The sequence below is a fragment of the Aplidium turbinatum genome, chromosome 14 (assembly GCF_918807975.1).
Source record: "Aplidium turbinatum chromosome 14, kaAplTurb1.1, whole genome shotgun sequence".
NCBI lineage: Eukaryota > Metazoa > Chordata > Ascidiacea > Aplousobranchia > Polyclinidae > Aplidium > Aplidium turbinatum.
Genome location: NC_137485.1, coordinates 6,124,952 through 6,148,569, shown reverse-complemented (window position 1 = coordinate 6,148,569; position 23,618 = coordinate 6,124,952). Strand labels below are relative to the sequence as shown.

Below are 23,618 nucleotides of genomic sequence, written 5' to 3'. Positions count from 1 at the left end.
AAAGTAGTCACTGTTTTTAGGTAGAAAGTTTCAGTATTACTCAAAAACAAGATAAGGTAGGTTTTAAGCACCAGATCGGTATTTCTGATGCCCGGTAATGTTTTGAAAATTTCAAAATTTTCACTGTTATCATTGCAGCAATACAAGAGTTACCGAAGCTGCCAAATGTTTTTAACAAATTTAGTGAAAAAGAAATATTACAATTTCTAACTACGCTTTTAATGTAACATTGACAATTACGATCATTTATCATTAACATTATAATTAACATTACAACAATTGATCAGAAACTTCACTTTGCCATGCCAATCTCGATAACCGGCCATGCGTCAAAAGCCTCTACATTACAAGAATTCGAAACTACCAGGAAAAACCAATTAAAAGGTCCGAGGATGAAGATTCAAAACCAAACCAACTGAGCTACGGTACCTATTGGGACAAACTCACTTTTGCTTGGCTGAAGCTTATGTTTAAACTCCAGTCTATTGAGCTCGTTGGAACCTGTTACAGTATTTTTGTTTAATAAAAATTTTGTCAGAATAGGCTACCAGTATGTGGAATAGTCTTATTAATTTGTTTAATCACATGTCTCATCTCTCTGTCACAGACAGAGTCTGGACTGGCTGATGTTTACTTATGATGAGCATTTAGCTCAATGTTTCCCAACGTTTTTTTAGCTTTAGCCAACCTGGCGAAAATTTTATTTGATTACAATAATTCAAAGAAACCCTTTGACTGCCACAGCTTATTTCAATTGGGTTTACCTCTGTGCCAAGGGTATTTTGCCAAAATTGACACTTTTTATGAAAAACGAATTTCGGCGCGTTTTTGAAAGGCTGATTTAGGTTGTTTTGTCAAAATAGATTTGGAACTGTCAAGGTTACGTTTTGCGTCATCGATGGTTTCTATGACGTCATAAAAATGATCATTGATGGGGGGGGGCCCAGACCCCCCACCCCTGGGTGGCGCCTTCAGCGAACAAGCTGTCAAGCTTCGCCCGCCGGCCGTCAAACCCCCCCTTCCCTTTCAAAATACCTATCTACGCTACTGAATTGGATCATTGTCATTGGGGCCCACAAAGCATATTCTGCACAGGGGCCAAAATGCCCCAAGAGCGGTACCTCTAAATACCCATTGTCAGGCATTGTCAGGCATTGTCGGGCATTGTCAGGCATTGTCAGGCATTGTCGGGCATTGTCGGGCGTTGTCAGGCATTGTCGGCTTTTTGGGGGGTTGTGGAGCATTTCTAGGGGTTGTCGAGCATTTTCAGGGGTTGTCAGGTATTGTAGAGTACCTACTTTCAGGCATTGTTGGGAATTTCCAGGCATTGTTGATCATTATCAGTGGTTGGCAGGTTTGTTAGTCATTATAGAACATATTCAGGCATTGTCGAACATTTTCAGGGGTTGTCGAGCATTTTCAGGGGTTGTCAGGCATTGTAGAGTAGCTACTTTCAGGCATTGTGTATGATTTCCAGGCATTGTCGATCATTATCAGTGGTTGACGGGTTTGTTACGCATTATAGAACATTTTCAGGCATTGTCGAACATTTGCAGGGGTTGTGGAACATTTTCAGGGGTGGTCAGGCATTGTAGAGTAGCTTCTTTCAGGCATTGTTGGGAATTTCCAGGCATTGTCTATGATTTCCATGCATTGTCGATCATTATCAATGGTTGACAGGCTTGTTAGGCGTTGTCGGAAATTTTCAAGCATTGTCGAACATATTTAGGGGTTGTCGAGCATTTTCAGGGGTTGTCAGGCATTGTAGAGTACCTACTTTCAGGCATTGTCTATAATTTAAAGGCATTGTCTAGGATTTCCAGGCATTGTCGATCATTATCAGTGGTTGGCAGGTTTGTTAGTCATTATAGAACATTTTCAGGCATTGTCGAATATTTTCAGGGGTTTTCGAGCATTTTCAGGGGTTGTCAGGCATTGTAGAGTAGCTACTTTCAGGCATTGTCTAGAATTTCCAGGCATTGTCTAGGATTTCCAGGCATTGTCGATCATTATTAATGGTTGACAGGCTTGTTAGGCATTGTCGGAAATTTTCAAGCATTGTCGAACATATTCAGGGGTTGTCGAGCATTTTCAGGTGTCAGGGGTTCTCAGGCATTGTAAAGTACTTTAGATTCTTTCTGGCAGGCATTGTGAGACATCTTCAGGCGTTGTCTAGGATTAGGCCTGACAACTGACAATGCCTGACAACCCCTGAAAATGCTCGACATCCCCTGAAAATGTTCGACAATGCCTGAATATGTTCTATAATGACTAACAAACCTGTCAACCACTGATAATGATCGACAATGCCTGGAAATCCTAGACAATGCCTAGAAATTATCGACAATGGCTGAAAGTAGCTACTCTACAATGCCTGACAACCCCTGAAAATGCTCGACAATCCCTGAATATGTTCGACAATGCCTAAAAATGTTCCATAATGACTACCAAACCTGTCAACCACTGATATTGATCGACAATGCCTGGAAATCCTAGACAATGCCTGGAAATTCCCGACAATGCCTGAAAGTAGCTACTCTACAATGCCTGACAACCCCTGAAAATGCTCGAAAACCCCTGAAAATGTTCGACAATACCTGAAAATGTTCTATAATGCCTAACAAACCCGTCAACCACTGATAGTGATCGACAATGCCTGGAAATCCTAGACAATGCCTGAAAGTAGCTACTCTACAATGCCTGACAACCCCTGAAAATGCTCGACAACCCCTGAAAATGTTTGACAATGCCTGAAAATGTTCTATAATGCCTAACAAACCCGTCAACCACTGATAATGATCGACAATGCCTAGAAATCCTAGACAATGCCTGAAAGTAGCTACTCTACAATGCCTATAACAACCCCTGAAAATGCTCGACAACCCCTAGAAATGCTTCACAACCCCCCCAATAGCCGACAATGCCCGACAATGCCTGACAACGCCCGACAATGCATGACAATGCCTGACAATACCCGACAATGCCTGACAATGCCTGACAATGGGTATTTAGAGGTACCCCCCTAAGAGAGGCACTGCTATGACTAATGGTTATACACTTGGGAGGCAAAATTCAACCTCATCAAGTATCTTGTCAGTGCATATTTGTCTTCAGAATGTATTTCGAATTTGCTTTGGACGTACCAGAAACGTCCAACCATCTTAAAAAAACAAAAAGCCTGGCATACAACTAACTACATATCTTGACGTATCACATACGTCCTTGGCATACAAATAATGCATTCTTATGACGTACGAGAAACGTCAAGGGCACTCAAAGGGATAAGTTATAATGAAATAATAACTTCAATTCTTCAAACGAACTTTATTACAAGGTGAGATTACTTTGGTGTGCTGTATCATCATAATTGCATATTTGTTGATAAACTCTAGTCAAGTTCTTAGAAATTTTTCATTAAAAAGAAGTTTATGCCTGATAGGCTAGGACTAGGTGATAGGCTACATCTTACATCTTACCTATGATCTTACCTAATACGCATGCCATGCTCAGTTGGACAGCGCCAGACATTGTTACCAAACAATGCTAGTTCAATTTCAGCGTGTGAGTTAACTGAGCTTGAGCAATGCCAACCCTTTTCAAGGACAGTTCTTCGTTCAGCGGCACCTTGTGGATAGAATAATTCACAGATAACAATCATTACAGTTTATTGCAAGCTTCACACAGTCTATCGGAATGGCATATTGTACAAAAGTAGCAGCCTACATCAAACAGATAACTTTTATCCATGTAAACTATACCGTGTATTCACTGTATTATGTTAAATGCCGGTAGGCCTATATAGATAATTAGATACCCTATGTTTTGCACGCTCATCTTTCGCCACATATTGAAAGCCATAAGAAATAGCCTAAAGACGACAGATAATGTCATGTCTCTTAATAGCCTATCTGGCTGTTGAATATTGAGCTTTTATCTAATTTATCAAACCGGTGTGAACTTTATGTAGCTTGGGTATTATCGGATGACGTCACAACTACAAATCATGTAAAAGTATAGCCTGCTGACTTGTGTGCTAAATTTAATTTTAATATATCGAATCTTGTTATATCCTTGCGATAATTTCTTGTGTATTTTTCAGTGACGATCGGTGAGAGAAAGCAAGGAAAGCAGTGCTTACCTGAGCAAAAACTATGCAAAATATAATGACTGAATTCTAGGTTTAACTTCTTATTATTTTTATCACGTCTATTTTACCTTGAAAATTACTGTATTCGTGACTAGAATTACTCGTAACGCTTGTGAGTAGTCTAAGTCCTCACCAAACCGCATGTCTTGCCTATAAATGCCAATTAACGCAAACGCTTCTGTCAGAAACAACCACTGAAGCTCCAGGGAAGCAACTATCAAAGTTGCTTTCCCAGATTCAAAAAATGTCAAAAAACGCCTTCGTTTTATCCAATCCTCACCCGTTTTACAAAACGTCACCAGCTGCTTAGCCAATCAGATGTGTTACGGTTAGACTTGCTTACCCAGTGATGTCAATGCGTACATTCGCTAGAGCGGCTAGACTAACTCGTCAGAATGGTCTCTCGTCACGGTACACAACACAGCATCATAATACCAAAAAGCTTGTTGCTGTTTTTTGATGTCTCCTCGCCATGTACTTTAGCCTACTAGCTTTCATAGTCATGCCTTTGCCTTTTTTACAGCGTTGATATAACGTTACTTCGCCAATGAACGTTCAGGTGCGGATGCAATATTTAGTTCGTTAAGCTTATATAGCCTACGCAGGAGGCAAACTTATCCAGCTTTTTGTACAAATTGCTTGCGGTTGTAATGTTTAGGCCTAAGTGTTAGTTTTTGTAGTGTAGGTCTAACTGAATATCTGAGAATGAACATTCATGACGAATTAAACATTTAGACAACTATTATTCCATGTCTAACACAGGATTTTCGTCCTGCAACGTTAAAATTAAGATTGTTCATGACTTCTAAACATTAAATGGATGTATGATCACGACATAGGCGAAGCACAATTTGACAGATTTTTATTGTTGATTTGTTTTGGAAATGCTCTCAGAGCGCACCAAATTGGAAGTGTTTTTCAGACAGCCACTTCATCTGGTCCAGATCTTTACCGAATCCAGGGATATCTATAACTACGGGATTGGAAACTCTATCCAGTGCTATACATCAGTAGGGTCATCACATTACTACGATTACAGAAAGATTAACAAAATAAAATACCGACTAAAAGATATACAAAATTCGATTTTACAATAATACAAAATGTACACTCAGTACATTAACACTTAATGGATGTATAAAAGTACATTTAGGCCTACGCAGCAGCTAGAAAAAAAACGCTGAATCCAAAAAATGAATGAATGCAACGAGTCCAAAAACCGCCTACTGTTGTTCTTTAGCATTTTGCGTACTGCAACTCGGATCAGAAGTAAATGAGGAGTGTTCAGCAATCAGTGAAATATGCTGTTGTATCATCAACTTGTTCACAGACCAATCCAGTACGAAACCAATACGTTTACGATATCACCAGAACTAAAACCAATAGTCATTCTGGAGATTTTTTAACCAGCAAACAAAATACAACATGACTGCATTAATGGAATACAAACAAATAAACAAACCAGGCAAACGTATACATTACAATTTACAGCAGGTGAATTGATGGTTACACTTTTGGTTGTTTGTTTAGCCTACTACTTGATGCCCTGTGAGGTCAATTTATGTGAATGTTTATCACAGCAGCGCACAAAGAAAAGTGACCCTACTGGTGTATATAATGGTTTTCAGTTCCACAGAGTTTCCAATCCCGTAGTTATAGATATCCCTGACCGAATCTGGACTAGATGAAGTTGCTCTCTGGGCCCAGGTTGAGAGTCTCTTAAATAGATTAAGCCTATTTAACCGTGGCGAAGTTTTAAATCAATGTTAATAAAAGTTAGCCCACATCATTTCAGAAGTTATTGTAAATTCTGGACCCGCATAGATGGTTTGGAAGTTATGCCAAGTAACTCCTTATCTTCGCACACAAAGTCAAGCGCGTAGCCTAATTGCTTTATTGATTGATTGAATATATATTCTCAGACAGAGAAAACTTCTTTGAGTGCTTAATCCTGGCATTTTCATATACATGTGTGGTCTGTGTGGAAATTTTGAACCACTAACGCAGGCCCAGTCACCGAGATTGACAGAGTAGCCTAAAATGTCCGCTTGTCGTTGTAGTCTGTAAATTGTTCCATTCCAAGTCAAATATGGAGTTTATCTATTGTATTTTATAGTTTAGAGTTAGACGATTTCGAATATAAGTGTTACCGCCGCTGCTCGCCTACTTAATTTTAGTGGATAGTCTGGTAGATCAGTCGTCAACCTATACCTAATTATTCCTGACTTGACACCCACACTGTCTAAAATACCACACTCAGTTAAATCACCAAAGGAGATGGGTAACACAGTATAATTGTGGCTCAAGCCTATGATGTAAACACTTAAAGGAATAACAATGACCAACTTAATTCGAGTGATGAGGTTGATGAAAGGATTACCAATTATTGAAACAACCACTGTCTAGTAATTAAGAGACAGCAAAAATACGTCCTAACTCTAGCGATGTCAGTATCTAAAAGACAGTTCCAAAGCGACCGCGAGATGACGTCACGAGATTAATTGATCGACAATCGATAAAGAATTTAACAGTTGCAAGAACGCTCAGATATGAAGGGGATCCGTAACATTCCGCCCCCTAAAAGGGCATGACCTTTTACAAAACAACGGATCCTTCAAACGATATGAAACGCACAAGACGATACTACACATTCAAGCACGAGTGTCAAGAGCTGTAACAAGATTGCTACCTAGTCAAGCACGACTGTTAAGAGCGGTAACAAGATAGCTACCTAGTAGATGTAAAGATGTTACACTACGAGTATAACAAGTAAATGGACAAAACTACTCGGTGCAATCAAGGCACACGGTTCCTAAATTAGAAATGGCAAGGACATAATTAGAGAAAGGTATTATGCAAGAGGCGAGGCACCGTGGGGAGTTTCCTAACCTAACGTACGAAAGTAACTAACAACGAATAATCACAAGCACGCAGGTAGTTATTGTAACCTAACCGAAAACAGCAGTGTAACTAAGGTTGAACGCATTGATCTATTACATAATTACAACACACAATGAGGATAATAAAGGCAACACAAAATTATGACAAGATTATCCAGTACGCCCTATATAGCGCCAAAGTTAGATCATTGGTTACAGACACTAAAAACAAAAATGATATCAAATTCAAAGAGCAGTCAAGAAATAAAATTAACAGACTAAACCTAAAGGTAGCAGTCGTGTGTCACTATTAGCAGTGCTACCAAAACTAGTAATTGGCACTCCAAACCAAGACAGGTTAAGCCCACCTAGTGAAACATAGCAATGCCTAACTTAATACATATAACAACAAAATTGTCGATCAGCGAAGCCGCAGCAGAAACAGTTCATGTCACAGAGGGCTGAGTGCCCAAATGTCCTTCTAGCAAACAGATTTTCCTCACGTCTCTAATCAATACATTGTCCGCAGTTTGGACGCGCACCCGACGTACCAGGCCATCTGAATCAGCGTAGCATTCTCTCACTATAGCCTTGGGCCAACAGCCGCGTTTGACATTATCGTCCGCTATTAGCACCAGGTCACCAATCTCCAGGTTTGGAGAGGTCCCATACCACTTGTTTCTAGGCTGGAGCATTGGCAAATAATCGGTCAGCCAGCGACTCCAAAATTTGTCCGCAACAGCTTGGGTTTTGCGCCAGGATCGTCGATACAGATCTCTCTTCGTCGACACTTCACTCGGCAAGACCGTTTCCAGCGTCCCGGTAAGCAACATACTTGGTGTTAAAGCCATAAAGTCTTTTGGATCTGTTGAAACGTCAGTAATGGGCCGATCATTCAAGATTCGCTCTATTTCGCTGATCAAAGTTGACAGCTCGAAATCATCTAAGCTGGTTTCCCCTACCATGAGGCGCATGTGCTTTCTAACCGATCTGATTAAACGTTCCCAGACACCACCTGAGTGTGAACAGGCTGGGGGATTATATTTCCACTCGATCTCGCTTTGAGTCATTGCATGTTGGAACTTAGCACTCTTCCAAGACTTCACGCCGTCGTTCAGCTCACGCTCGGCGCCTTTAAAGTTGGTGGCGTTGTCACTGAAAACAACCTCTGGTTTGCCACGCCGACAAATGAACCTTCGAAATGCTTGAATAAATGCAGCTGCTTCCAGCGATTCGGCGACTTCTAAATGGACGGCACGTGACGCCATACAAGTAAACAGAACGACGTACCCTTTGACGGTACTCCTTCCCTGCTTAATAAGCAATGGGCCCATCAAATCGACGCCAGTGGAGTGAAAGGGTTTCTTTCCGGCTTCCGTTCTTGATTCTGGGAGATCGCCCATACGTTGCGTCCCAACGCGAGTGTTCCACACCCGACAACGAAGGCAAGAGCTTAGAACCTTTTGTACGGCCGCACGACCACGAATGATCCAGAAGGTTGACATCAGAGAGTTCAAAACATGCGAAGTTCCACTATGTCCAGACTCTTCATGCCGGTTGCAAATTAGCATTTGTGTTGACGGATTGTTGGGTGGGAGAATCATGGGATGCTTGATGTTTAAAGGTAGATCCACATTCCTCAGCCGTCCACCTACTCGTAATACATCGTCCAACAGAATGGGACTAAGCTTCCGTAGTGGCTTGAGTGCTGGATTGTTGCACAACTCCCTGTCAGGTAAAAGTTCATTGTTGGGTAGAGATTGTAATCTTGTCATTGCTTCAGGGAAATCATCCCACTGTACAAGTTTGACGAGGTCGGTAGTGGCTTCTATTATCTCTGCGCCTGTAAGTGGACCAACCTTCGGCTGTGGTGAACTGGAATGTTTCCACAAGATATACGCTTTGAATCTCTTTAGCCATGCCACTGATCTTTGGATTTTCCAGTACTTCGAGTGACGCATCAGGAGCAGTTTCAGCAAATTGTCTTCCTCAGCTGCGGTAGTAGCCATGCAAACGTTCTTCATTTCATCATCATCATTCAATGGCACTGTAATCACGTCTGGCTGCTGCGGCCAATTGCTTACACATTCACTTAAAAATTCAGGACCATTAAACCAAAGTCCAGCAGTGTCGACCCGATTAGGCATTAACCCACGAGAGGCAATGTCAGCCGGATTGACACTGGTGGGAACATAACGCCATTGTTCAGGTGTGGAGTAGTTATGAATGACCTGAAGCCGATTAGCCACAAACGTATGAAAGCGAGAGGCACAATTCTGGATGTACTGGAGCACAATGGTAGCGTCAGTCCAAAAATACACGTTGTTAAAGTCAAATTCAAGCATGTTGCAAATAAACGTACTTAGTTTCACGGCCATAGTGGCTGCAGTTAACTCGAGTCGGGGTACAGTCACAGGTTTAGAAGGCGCTACTCGAGATTTCCCCATACAAAAGACACAACTTACCGAATTATCAGCATACACAATACGAATGTAACTGGCCACACCATACCCCACAGTGCTCGCATCAGAAAAAACATGTAACTCGATGCTAACGCAAACCTTGTCGGCCAATTTAAAGCTGCGTGGTATAGAGACGTTACGCAGTTGTGGTAGTCCATGCAACCAAGTTTGCCACTGCTGGCGTGCAGTTTCTGAAATGATGTCATCCCAGCCGCTCCCATCTCGACACGATTCCTGTAAAAGCTTCCTTATGGGCAAAACAAACGGTTGAACTATGCCTAAGACATCATACACCTGATTAATCATGGAAAGAAGTCCTCGCCTGCTCATTGGCTTCTCCTTCACGTCAACTTGGACCTTGAGACAATCTGCCGAGGTGCTCCAGAAAACCGGAATGGCCCGTTTCGGCGAGTCCGATTCGGCGAGTCCGATTCGACTAGTCCGATTCGGCGAGTTCCCTATTCGGCGAGAGCCCTTTTCGGCGAGTGCCCTATTCGGCGAGTTTTTGAAATTTTTAAAAGGAAATTATCGGGTACCGTAGCCTAATTGCAATAGCCGTTTTTACATCGTTTTAACGTCGCTAAACGTTAAAATCGTGCAGAAAGGAATAAACAGAAAATGTTTGAACTATTAATTAAATTAAAATTCGTCATGTCAGTTCAGTTGTTTTTATTTCTGACCATCATATGAAAAACAACACACGTCAACATAGCAAAGGTAGAAGCGACAATTCACGTCAACATAGCAAAGGTGTAGAAAAAGGTAGAAGCGACAAAACGCGAACGTTAAAACGTGCTTGTGACCGAAGTAAGTTATTGAGTTGAAAGAAATTTGGCAAGGTTGCATCACCTTCAAAAAAATTTAAGATATGAAGGAAAAATACAACAAAGAAAATGTTACAAAAAAAATAATGTTTATGTCTATAAGTTAGTACTTTTGAATAGTTAAAATCATAGGCGCCTAACTATTTTTTTGGCCGTGGGGGCGAAAGCGTGTTTCATCAGCAGCAACGTAAATTCAGCGAAATGTCACGCAGATGGATGACGTAATTATGTCGTCACACTAGGATTGCTTTTATTGCCACACTCGGAGTTATCGCTACGTTCGACCTACCGTTAATTATTACAAACAAAGCTCGACCAAAACACATGGTCTGCGTTGGCTAGCGGTTGATGGACTGCGACTCTTTAAGCTAAGCGCAACATTAAGTTTAGCAACATATTTATTAGCATGAAACAAGAGACGAAAAGGTTTACTAAAAGGTATACTGTAAATGGAATGAAAATACTAACTTGATCATATGCTTGAAAATATACCTGTTAAAAGCAAAATCATTCATGTTTACATCAATTCAACAGCACGTCACCTTTAATAAATTTAAAAGTTGCTGACATCCGTAAACAGCCCTTGACAAATAGTTACAGAGAGACGTTTGATTAAGTTTTCGACTTGACATTGCTCCCTTTTCACTACAATATCGCAATTTATGGCTGACCAGCTTTCAAGTTTCAATTCGCTGTAATACGCCCGTTTTCGTGTTGCAGATCAAACAAAAGATGCGCATATTCCCCGCCTTTGATCGGGTTTCTATGGCAACGGACGTGTGTGCGCCATGCAGTTTGCGCGAGTCCGTTGTTGTGTTGATTATGCCGCTTGTGCGACTGTGGGCAGTGCGGTTTGTACCAGCCTTTGTTACGTTGGTTGGTGGTTACCTCGGGCCGAGACTTCAAGTTCATGTTCACAGCAACCGATTCACTGCCGCGACAATTCTCTGCAGAGGTTTCGACTTTCGAAAGCGACAGGAGGCTGTTTGCAAGTGCATTAAGTTAAACGCACGCTGCGTCAACGTAGCAAATTATGTTGTTTTTGGGTGCATTCAACATCTGATGACATTGAATCGACGCAAAATGGTAGATTTTTGCTATGCCACAGGCAGCAAAATCAGTCATTTTTACATTGATTCAACGTCTGCAGACGTTAAATCAACGTAAAAATGACAGATTTTTTTGTCTGGGGTGGGATTGTAGCATCGCTACTCGTTCTAGTGATTATTTACTGCGAAGCTATTGCGGTTTGTATTTAAAAATGTTTTCCTGCTGCCGATCGCTAGTTCATCTAATGTTTTATATATCAATGCCGCATAAAAAGTTGCTCCCACGCGGAAATATGCGTGGGGGCCTGGCCCCCACGGCTTAGGCGCCTATGGTTAAAATGATTAGTTTGGATCAACAAATGTGTGACCTACACTCCTACAGCTTAGATTAAAAGGAAATTATCGGGTAGGCTACCGTAGCCTAGTTATACCGACCAGCAAAAATTTGTTCCAAGAACCCAGTTAGCCTAACAGTTCATTTTTACATTGTAGTTCATTCATAGCTTGTCACGCCAGTGTCGGAGCCAGGTAAGAGCATTGTTTGTGATGTTTTTGAGGTCGTTGTCATTGTAGTAACAGAATGAAAAGGCTAACCAAATGTGTGGCCTATCGTTTTAACATCGCTAAACGTTGAAATCGTGTAGAAAAGGGTGCTTTTGCTGACTAGGATACGTTGAAGCTGAGAAACATTCACAGAAGCCCTACGATACGTTGCATTTTTAAGATAATGTATTCAGACGTTGAATCAATGTGCAAATGAAATGTTATGCTAAATGGGTTCTTGGAACAAATCGTAGGGCTTCTGTGAATGTTTCTCAGTTTCAAAGTATCCTAGTCAGCAAAAGCTTCCTTTTCTACACGATTTCAACGTTTAGCGACGTTAACACGATAGGCCACACATTTGTTTAGCTTTTTCATTCTGTTACTACAATGTAAAAATGAACTGTGTTCTTGGAACAATTTTTTGCTGGTCGGGATAACTAGGCTACGGTACCCGATAATTTCCTTTCAATCCAAGCTGTAGGCCACACATTTGTTGGTCCAAACTAATCATTTTAACTATTCAAAAGTACTAACTTATAGACATAAACATGATCTATTTTATTTATTTTTTGTAACATTTTCTTTGTTTCATTTTTCCTTCATATCTTAAATTTTTCTGAAAGTGTTGCGACCGTGCCAAATTTCTTTCAACTCAATAACTTACTTCGGTCACAAGCACGTTTTAACGTTCGCGTTTTGTCGCTTTTACCTTTTTCTACACCTTTGCTATGTTGACGTATTGTTTTTGATATCATGATCAGAAAGAAAAATAACTGAACTGACATGACGAATTCAAGCACGTTTTAACGTTCGCGTTTTGTCGCTTCTACCTTTGCTGTGTTGACGTGTATTGTTTTTCATATGATGGTCAGAAATAAAAACAACCGAACTGACATGACGAATTTTAATTTAATAATTCAAACATTTTCTTTTTATTCCTTTCTTCACGATTTCAACGTTTAGCGACGTTAAAACGATGTAAAAACGGCAATTATAATTAGGCTACGGTACCCGATAATTTCCTTTCAAAAATTTCAAAACCTCGCCGAATAGGGCACTCGCCGAAAAGGGCTCTCGCCGAATAGGGAACTCGCCGAATCGGACTAGTCGAATCGGACTCGCCGAATAGTAGCAGACCCCCAGAAAACACCCAAGGCCTTCTCAACTGTCTCGTCATGCAGTGAAACATCCGGTCCAGACTTGGCGATGTCATCGTCTAAAACACAACTCAAAACATCTGGGTAATTCGCGACGAACTTGGTCAGATGGAACCCACCACTGTGCAGCAGTGGAAGAAGCTCACTTATTAGTTTGGTAGCTTCATCTGCACTACCACATGATTTTAAGAGGTCGTCGACATAAAAGCTGTTACCTACTGTGTCTCTTACCTTTTTGCATGCACCGGTGGCATTGTCCTTTGCTGTTTGCAGGAGTGCATAAGAGGTGCAACTAGGCGAACATGTTGCACCAAAGGGAAATGCATTCATTTGATATTCCGCCGGCGTCTTACCCAGGTCACCATCAGGCCACCAAAGAAATCGGAGAGCATCTCTGTCTGCAGGGTCCACTAGCACCTGGTGGAACATACTGCGGATGTCTGCAATGAATGCGATTGGATCCTGACGAAATCTAAGAAGTACACCGGTTAAATTGTTGCAGAGGTCTGGACCCTGCAACAGTGTGCTGTTAAGGGAAACTCCCTTGTATTTGGCAGCACAATCAAAAACCACTCGAAACTTCGGCCCTGTAGCGTGGTGAGGGAGGTACCATGTACGATCTGAAGGAGTGGGATTAGTCACCTGACTGGCATATTCGTTTACAATGTACTCATTAATTTTTTGAGCATATAAGCCCCTTACCTCCTCGTTACAAACAAGTTTGTTTTTAAGAGACTGAAGGCGCCGCTCTGCCACAATCCGGTTATTTGGGAGGGGTACGTTTTCATCTCGCCAGGGGAGTCTCATTTGATAATGGCCACCAACCTTTTTAACCGAGTCTTCCATGACTGATAAGGCCCTTTGATCCTCCCTGGACATGGACACCTGTTGGACCTCTTCGGCATCCTTAAAATCTTGTTCCAAGAACTGCAGCACTTGTTCATGGAGCCCTTCCGAGGTTTTCACTGCCGTAAGGCTGATGCCAGTGCCACCACTATCCGAGTTGACATTTTCTTCAAATTCGGCTCCAAACAATGTCCATCCAATTGCTGTATGCCACCCAAATGGTTCACCAGCCTTACCACAGCGCTGCTCTTTAATACGGAAGACCTCATGGGCATCCATGCCTATCAGTAAATCCACTTGTTGTGAAGGCAGTTTAGGAAATTGAATGTCCCTTAAGTGATTGTACTCTCCTGAAATCCTATTAGAGGGGATATTGTCTGACAGATTAGGTAGTTTTTGTAGTACCATCACCGAAGGAATTGCAAAGACTTCATCTTCTGCCATTCCCTGGATGTGCAGCGCTTTGACTTTAGAATGGCAGGTGGCCGAGTTACCAATGCCTTGGAGAGATGCACCTCCAATGGATTCTTTTAACCTCAATCTTTTCACCAAGCGTTGAGTGCAAATGCTTGTGGTGGAGCCGGTATCCATAAGAGCATAGGTACAAATAGCTTGTTCCTGGTCACCCCCCCAAACCTTTACCGGTACAATGCTTAAGACGGGGTGGGTAGGTACTTCTATCGGCGTCGATGCAAAGAGGGACTTGTTAGGTGCAGTTGTTTGCTCGCCGTCGTAATGAAGTAGAGTGTTGTGTCTTTGATGGCATTTCTGGCAATGCTTCCTAAAGTTGCATTTAGATGCAAGGTGACCCCCTTTTAAGCAGTTGAAACAAAGTCCCCACTCACGCACCAAATTGCGGCGGTCGGATATGGATGTCTCTAGGAAAGTATTACAACGCCAGATGGGGTGGTCCTCACTGCAAACAGGACATTCCTTTTTTACAGAAGTTTTAACATTCCCCGTCATGTTGTTGGAGACTGCCAATATCCTGTCCTTCCGGTTGTGTTCTTTCTGGTGTGTTTTCAAATGGAAGTCATTATTTGCCTGTGCCTTAAATACCTGTTGAGCCCACTCCATTTCGGCATAGCGAGCTGCATCGTTAACTAACTCCAAAAGATCTACAAAAGTGGCCTGCTCCCCTACACGCTGTTTGTGAAATGCCAACTCAGCAAACCTTTCTTGAAGCTTTAGGGGTAAGCGAGCTAACAGGAGGCTTAATATTTCCGAACCGTTAAGTTCTCCCAAGTTGCCACCTGCTTCAAAAAGGCATTTGCAATTGTTCATCCGGAGAGCCATGTCATTGAGTCGCTCTGAGTCTGATGAACGGATTTTGGGACCCTTTATCAGTTCTTCCTTAACTTTCACCCGCATCCTGAGGTTGTTGCCATACCGATTATTTAAAAGCTCCCATGCTTTATAGTACCGTATCCTTCCCCCTTGTCTGGGTAGACATTACAATTTTGGATCAACCTGGCTGGCTCTCCGGTGACATACATCTGCAGGTATAATAGCCGTCTATGACTATCATAGCAGCTGCCTTCAACGAATGCCTTAAACTCTTGGACAAAGGATGGATACTGCCCAATGTCCCCACTAAATTTCCTCAGCTGCAGCTGGGGAAGCTGCACAGCCGGTGATGTAGGCGCCATATAAGGCCGACTGGGTTGGGGTGCGGAGCGTAAATAACTAGTCTGTCTAGGAGTCCAGTCTCTGGGCATGTGACCCTGATTATCAGACCAAATATTGGGCACATCAGACCTGGACTGGAAGCCAGGTGGCGCACTTGCTCTTCTTGAGAATCCATAACTAGTTGCATAACCGGGCGTCAATTGTGGTTCACCGCGAAAGTCAGGCGGCACTGTGGTTTTGCCATGAAACTGAACCTCGCTTTTCAGACTTGGAGAGAGGTCGTGACCCGAGAGCGCATCTATAACTTGATATTGCTCCCTGCTAGTACCACTACTGCCAGAAGTCCCATCCTGGTCGAACTGGTTGGCTGCCCCAGATGACCATGACGGTTCAGTTTTACCTTCAACATTAGAATTAGCCTTATTGCTGAGTTGATTCTGCACTAGAGACAGCAACGCCTCTGTGCGGTCGGTAGCCTTTGCCAGCTCTGCACGCATGTCGTTCAGCTGTGCATAAACGTCTGGCTTGGTTTCCACATTTGAAGGCAAACCATCTTGCTGAGCAATCCTTTCAGGCTCAGACATCACACAGTTAATGACAAGGTAAACAAATTAATCAAATAAAAGAAACAATGAACAACTTACCGCACCAATAGAACACTTCGGTTCCAGGGAGTAGTCTACAACCAAATTTAACTAGCGTACTTTAACTTACGCAAAACAATTTTAATCAATCACTAATTGGTAATGATGTTACCGCCGCTGCTCGCCTACTTAATTTTAGTGGATAGTCTGGTAGATCAGTCGTCAACCTATACCTAATTATTCCTGACTTGACACCCACACTGTCTAAAATACCACACTCAGTTAAATCACCAAAGGAGATGGGTAACACAGTATAATTGTGGCTCAAGCCTATGATGTAAACACTTAAAGGAATAACAATGACCAACTTAATTCGAGTGATGAGGTTGATGAAAGGATTACCAATTATTGAAACAACCACTGTCTAGTAATTAAGAGACAGCAAAAATACGTCCTAACTCTAGCGATGTCAGTATCTAAAAGACAGTTCCAAAGCGACCGCGAGATGACGTCACGAGATTAATTGATCGACAATCGATAAAGAATTTAACAGTTGCAAGAACGCTCAGATATGAAGGGGATCCGTAACAATAAGTGAAAGATGGGAAATTTCCCGGGACTAAAGAAAATGTTTCGATGTAACTTAGATGTAGCTTAAATGAAGTCGATTTTAATGTTATTTTTTCATTCATTTGAAAAAAATCAAGAGATTTATCTTTAAAATTGCGTAATAATTTTAGAAATCTTGATTTCGTTTTGATTTATTTTTAAATTCATAGAAATTCGTTTCAATACGAGCCTAAACGACAAGCGAAACTTCAGAGAATCTCAGAATGTCTTTTTTGTGATTGCACACTAATCAAGTTAAAATAAATTTAAACTTCTTTGACTTGTCCTTTTTAGGAGATGTGAAAACTTAACTGCAGCCGCCTTACATTTTATTCATTTTGAAATTATAGAATGAAACCAGGGACGTAGCCACGGAGGGACTTGGGGAGAGGCGGTTCCCCTCCAAACATTTACCTTTCCCCCTCCAATAATATGCTTTTATACTATCAGAACGTTTTAATGGCATTGTAATTCATGTTGAATGATGTTTGCCCACTCAGCAGTTGCTTTTGCCACCCCTGAAATTTTATTTCTAGCTGCGTCACTGTATCAAATCACTTTCAGAATGGTTTCTTTAAGCCAGTGTTATGTGTCCGCTAAGGGTACTCAATAAGCTTTCGCTACAGTTTGAACCCAATTAACCTCGAGGCCAACGAAACCCATAAAATCACTTTATTTTTCTCTTTTCCACATCAGACTGCGTCAATTCTCTTTTTGAATTTGTTGATACAATTCCAAATCACACTTCCAATTGCATGACGGTCTGTCGCCACTGGTTGCGTGATTTTACGTGACTGACGCCAGCCAGCATTTGTGACGCAGTTGAGTCATGGCTTACGATGAGTTGAGTGCATCAGCTTGTGAAATCCGCCCTGGACTGTATGTCATCGTGGTGTAATCAATGCAACATAGATCCTGCACAGAAATTCCTAACGACTTCTCAAGCAAAAACACCATGAAGTGCTTTTGACATTTTTAGTCAAAGGCCAAACACGAAATGACATGCAATATAAAACAAACTGTCCAATGTAGAGCGAGCATCTTTCTTTTATTTACCTTTGGCCATGCCTAAACTTAGTTAACTTACAAATCTAGGAAAAAGATGACTTGGTCAGTTTTCTCTCTCTCCCAGGGCCGCTAACATGGGACTTTATAAGTCAACAATAAAATAGTGATATTCTTCTTTAAGAGCTAAACTATGGCACTAGGAAAAGGGGTCGACAGACAAACCCTTTCTTCATTAAGTAGAACAAGACATTGGAGTATAGATTTCTCAACTTTCAAATTTGATAAGAGACAGGGGTGTTTGGAGAAACTGTGTTGATGGCATGTCCGAACGAATGATGATGAGGAACAGGGGACTAAGGGTTATTTTTGGACCCAAGACTAGAATGATATTATTATTATGAGCCCGTGATCTTTCCGAGGGGCACAAAAACATAAAGAAATCACTTCTTATTCTTTGAATGTAATGCGTTTTTTAAAAGTGTCTCTTGATTTGGAGCCCGAGGATTTTCATTAGTACCAGGCCCAAATTATTCTCTCAACGGCCTTACCTTCCCTAAACCAAAATTAAAAAACATGAAAATGATGCAAATTTGCCACAATTTTATAAAGGGCAGGGTCCAAATTCACCAAAGTTAAAAAGAGGTTTTAAGTAAGATTTTAAGATAAGCAAAAAACAATGTTTTATCAGCCACATTGAAGTATGCTACTCATCAAAAAAGATGGAAAGGTATAAACATGACTACTGTTGTGAGAGTTATAGGCTATCTTTTCAGTTCGCAAAATAGTCTGCCCGCTGACGACGAAAATCGCAAATTTGGCCTAGTACCGAAAGCGTTCATCGACAGCTGCTTTAAATGACTACGGTACCAAGTTTAAAAATATAAAAAAGTGATTCGTTCATTTAAAAAAATGATTAGTCAAAGAACTGTCGAATGTGTTGTTTTAGTCTTTGGCACACGCTATAATACTGTAGTATACTGTAGTTTAATACTATGACAATACAGTACTACACTTTTGACCCCTAAAAAGTTACATCAGATACTCCATCTCAATCATAAAACAATCCACAAGTGACGCAGCGAAAAAGCTTTATTTTAAATTGTGACACGTCAGCAAAGCTACTAACACAAACAAAGGAGTTCATTGACGGGTTATGTCAGAGCAGAAAGTGCTGCACTCGTGCAATGACACTCTTTGTTCGTGACGTGTGGAACAGCAGTAGCAAAGTAGCACCATTGTTGAAATAAAGCAAAACAATGAACCAGGAAAAGTATGCAAATGCACTTCCTGAAAAGTTATAGGTAAAAATGACTTTTTGTACATCAACTTTGTCGCCCAAACTAAACATGGCGACAAAAACAACGGCCAACACAATTTTACGCGTATTTTTTTGTTTTTGTGTAATTAAGCATTGTTGATGTTGACAATTCGATTTTATACAGAGGACAATTATTCGTGATCTTAAATTTATAAGTCCATTTGTAAAAGTTTTCTGCATACTTTTTTAAATTTAAAATTGCTTACAAGTGATTAAATTACATGCGATTAAAGAACTTTCGGCTACTTTACAGTATCTTGCCCTCTAAATTTAGTATTACAAAGTACATTACAAGGTGTTCCATCAAGGTGTGACTGATCTGTATTTCGACACTGCTGCACTTTCAACAGTTTTTGGTTGTACGATTGTCCAACAATAATAATAATAATCGTGTTTTTGTTTGCGCCCATTGCGATAACATACAGTACACTGCGATCACAGATGCGATACAACAGACGACAGAAAGCAGCGAAGTGACATAAATAGTCTTCCAGTCAGCTGCTCCCCAACTGCTCTATTGAGATAATCTTCATCTTTGAATCGAAAAAGTCTCCGTGGAAACTTGATCCTCGCAGTTTCATCTGCTTTGAATCACAGACGCATCCCTAGTCACCGAAATAAACAGAATGGAGTTTCCACTTGTTAAATTGTTGTCATACAAAAGTATTTTTTTGAAGCGATGAATACTTAATCCTTTTTAAAACAGCTCCTTTAGTAATGGGCTCTCCTCGTATCCTTTAGGCCCGGTGTACGTGTACCTACTACAACTTCTCGTAAATAGCAACCACATCACAGTGTGAAACAATGTAGGCCTAGGCATGTCACTTAGCGTGTAAGCAACAAGCAAAAATAGAACATACACAACTGACAACAAAAACACCAACGCATCATAGGCTGGAGTTGTTTAAGCAATGTTTGACCTAATAACCTCCAATTGATGACAATTGTGTTTTTCCACCTTCTTTTAACTACTACGTTTTCGTCCATTGTTTCAAAGATTCGGAGGTGAAGAGTTTTTGTTTTTAAAATAAGAAATTGAATAACAACAACCCGATTGGGTTACACCATTATTCAAACTATGAGGGAACCAATAAAATAGACAAAATTAAACCATTTTTGGCGAAGCTTTGCGGGCCCTCGGAACAATAGCCAATTCCCGTGAAAAAAAACAATTACTTCTATTGCCATGAGAAACGTTTGAAAATCGCACTAGGTTGGAAGCAAACTGGTAAGTTTATACGAAAGTAGAACTGAAATTATATTTGCTTAAAATTCACCAAAGCTCTTTTAATAAAGATGTCAACCCTATGCCACGGTCAAGTACCTACAGTAATACAGCAGTTATATGGAAATTGTGATAGAACTTAAAAAAGGAGAAATCTCTGAAGACCTGCACTTCTTAAAATTCGATAACATATGAATCATAACACTATTATGACTTGACGAAACAATTTAACACGGTAACAAGAGTAAAGCTAATTATATTGAGATTCAAGTATTTCAGGTACAATTTCTTTTATGAACAACAGCAAGTGATTTAACAAATATCAGAATCATGTAGCCTTGATGATCTTTGCGAAATTTTTCTTGGTTTGTTTTTGGAAAGTCCATGATCTTTACTTTTTGTTCATTTTCGATCCACCTTGTCTCCGGAAGTTCTGTTGCTTTTGTGAATCACCTCTGTCGTCACAAAGCTGAATCAGCATTGCGCAGCCAACTTGTGAGCATCCTTAAATGCAAATTTTTTGATATCAAAAAAACAACTATGGAACGTGATCGTATGCAAATTGCAGAGAGTTTTAATTGTGCGCAGGAAGGTACAGAAGTCAATCTTCTTGACACCGTTCACGTATTTCCCTTGGAAATCGACCAACAACATTTAGAAAGATTGGCACAACTTTTATAAAAAGAATCAAATTCTTCTCACTATCCCAATGGACTGAGGGAATTGGCTTAATAACTGCTAACTGAGATCACTTTTTATTGCAGCCATTTCACAACCAATTGATGTAGAATAAAATTATTACTATCAATAGGCTTAGTGCACACGAATACGACACGATTCTATTTTTTTATTAACACCACAATTTCGCCAAAAATGGGGCCCGCTGAGCATTATATAAGATACTTTTTGGCATACCCTTAATGTTTGGCGCATCCTACCTTGCAATCGACCCAGGACCCACCATAAGCGATGGTGTGGTCGCTGCCTTGACTTTGTCAGCTGTTGCAGCTGAAAAATCTCGTCTGATGACATTGAATCAATGTAAAAATAGTGATGTGCTGGCTGAAATAACACAAGGCCTGCTGCAACGTTAGAAGGATGCATTGACAAATTACAAACTGTCATCAACTCATCATCAATCGGCGTATGAGCAGATCTTTTCGGGCTAGATTACAAACTGTGATGTTACCTAACAGTGTTAAGCTTTCGTGAATTTTTTCGTTGGCAGAAAGTGGTTATGAGTAGCTACCATTCCTTTTTGCATTTGCCATTCAAAGTCGAGTGCAAGGGTGCAACGTAGTGGTTTAATACGTCAATGCTTTTAAGAATGAGATAAACTGTGCAGTGTGCAACTACTGATGCAAGTTGTGTTTGTCGTGGCATAGCAGTAGAAATGATGCACGGGTGAAAATCGTGCGCTTATCATGTAGAAAAACAATTATTAGTGCTCTCGCGGAAACTAAAAAAGACCATTATCACTGCTTATTGCAAAAACATGGATAAGTTTTATACATGAGGAAAAAGCGATGACTTTTGATTGAATCTTACTTTGTATGTCGACTTAATGGATTGAATTTGAAACTATTGTGAAATTAAGCCCAGGTTTTATTCACAGAAACCAATTACACAACTAATTCGTGTTAATAAAGTGAAAAAGAAAGTGAGGGAAACCAACAATTAGGAAGGCTTACTTCCGTCTGGCAACTCCAAATTTAGCCTACCACACACACATTCCACAAACCGAATCTTGGTTGCTCCTATTTACGTGCGAAGAACTTTGGGTTGCTGTTGTGCATTGTCTTGTGAATCGGTTTTGCTTTTTTTGATGTATTTTTAATTAACTTTTCTTTTATGTATGATTCCGCAACCAGCACCTGTTGCTACTTCAATATCATTTCAATGATTTTGCATTGTTTGGCGACATCAAAATTATAAGTTTTTAAAATAACTTCTGCAACCCAAGAAGTGTAGAAATCTGTGGTGTATTGTGAAAAGTCTTAGGTGGTGTTTTATAAGCGCTTTTTGGAGATGTTTAATGTCAAATATTCAACAAATTTTAAAATATCCCTCAAAAAGCAGCCATTTCATTAACCATGACAACTTCTGCAGTTTATTGAACTAACTGTTGTTTTCTTTTCAAAATTTTCTTTCTTAACCTGAGTGCGAAACAATGAGAATATTATATTTACTATCTTGTCAAGAAACTCTACTACCACTATCTTTTCTGGATTAAATTTAGTTGAACCGAAACTTTCAAAAGTAGATAATCTGTTGGTTTTCATGTTTCCCGTGTGTTTCCTGTGATCAATGAAACTTGTTCATTTGATAATGCTCTGCAATCACCAATCAAAAATTGTGTTTCAGAATAAATATAAAAGTCGGTGTCTAGAACATAATTTTTTGGCGTAGGACACGTGACCAAGTGCCCCCTGGATCCGCTACTGCAGGTGTCAGTTTCATAAGCGTATTACAGGAAAGCTCTTTCAACATTTCCAATGATAGATTGCCTAATTACGTATTTCGACTTCAACTACGTGATACTACGTTTTCAAAAGTTTTGTAAGTTTCTGAAAAACACCTCAATTTTCGGATAAAGTTTACATCAATATGTGAAATTTGGAAGACTTTCAAAATGGTGATGTCAACGGTAAGTTTATTACTTTCTATTACAGACATTGTGACATTTCAAAGTGATTTTTGAACCAAGCATCATCCAATGAGCTAACGAAATGGGAGGTTTGCGCGTCTTGGATGATGAAAGCAAAGACTGACTGCTTTCTAGTTTCTAGTAGTCTTCCAGTGTAGTATAGTAATCTGGGGTGGGAAAATGACAGACTTTCTACTCCAGAGTCCCATACGACGAAGAAGAACAATCCGATTATATCGGATATTAATGCACCAAACAATTTGTTTATCATTTTAAGAACAACAAAGGGACAAGACAACCACGCGCTTTATTAGTTTTCAAAAGATCAACAATTCTGTACTAACCGGAGACATTTTCTTTGTATCGCAGGCAAGGCTACTTATTATTTTTCTACAACCAAATTTACAATAATTTATTTTTAATTTCTTACATCCTTAGTTACTTTGTGTTTATTGAGAAAGGGTACATGACCAGGTGTGTTGTGCTAGTTGGCTACACAATTTACGAAAATTGAAACAATATTAATCACGTTTATTAAAATATCCGGTTGCCTAGCAGGCTATCAGTTTAAGCTATTTCCATAGATATTCATACACAAATTTGTTAAATTGTTGCAAAGATTCCTCAAAATAACTATTAACAACAGCGGAATTTCTGTTAAGAAGCAGCGGTCTTCCTGACGTCAGTACTA

General features: G+C 40.3%; 1 protein-coding gene across 1 annotated transcript; it reads right to left on the bottom strand.

The window, feature by feature from the left end:
- Nucleotides 1–7,472: 7,472 nt before the first annotated feature.
- On the bottom strand, nucleotides 7,473–15,278 carry LOC145782846 (uncharacterized). Its single transcript, XM_082594611.1, has 2 exons — nucleotides 13,055–15,278; nucleotides 7,473–9,766 (listed from the first exon to the last, which is right to left on the bottom strand). The coding sequence occupies exons 1-2, from the start codon at nucleotides 15,276–15,278 to the stop codon at nucleotides 7,473–7,475; spliced, it is 4,518 nt and encodes a 1,505-aa protein (XP_082450737.1).
- Between the last annotated feature and the right edge of the window lie 8,340 nt (nucleotides 15,279–23,618).

What these genes read in the sequence shown, in the direction of transcription:
- LOC145782846 (XM_082594611.1), bottom strand. Translation starts at nt 15,278, where the DNA reads ATGCGGGTGAAAGTTAAGGAAGAACTGATAAAGGGTCCCAAAATCCGT. An exon ending in GACAGTTGAGAAGGCCTTGG is followed by an intron (nt 9,767 to 13,054) that starts GTGTTTTCTGGG and finishes ATGATGTCTTAG; the next exon opens with GCATAGTTCAACCGTTTGTT.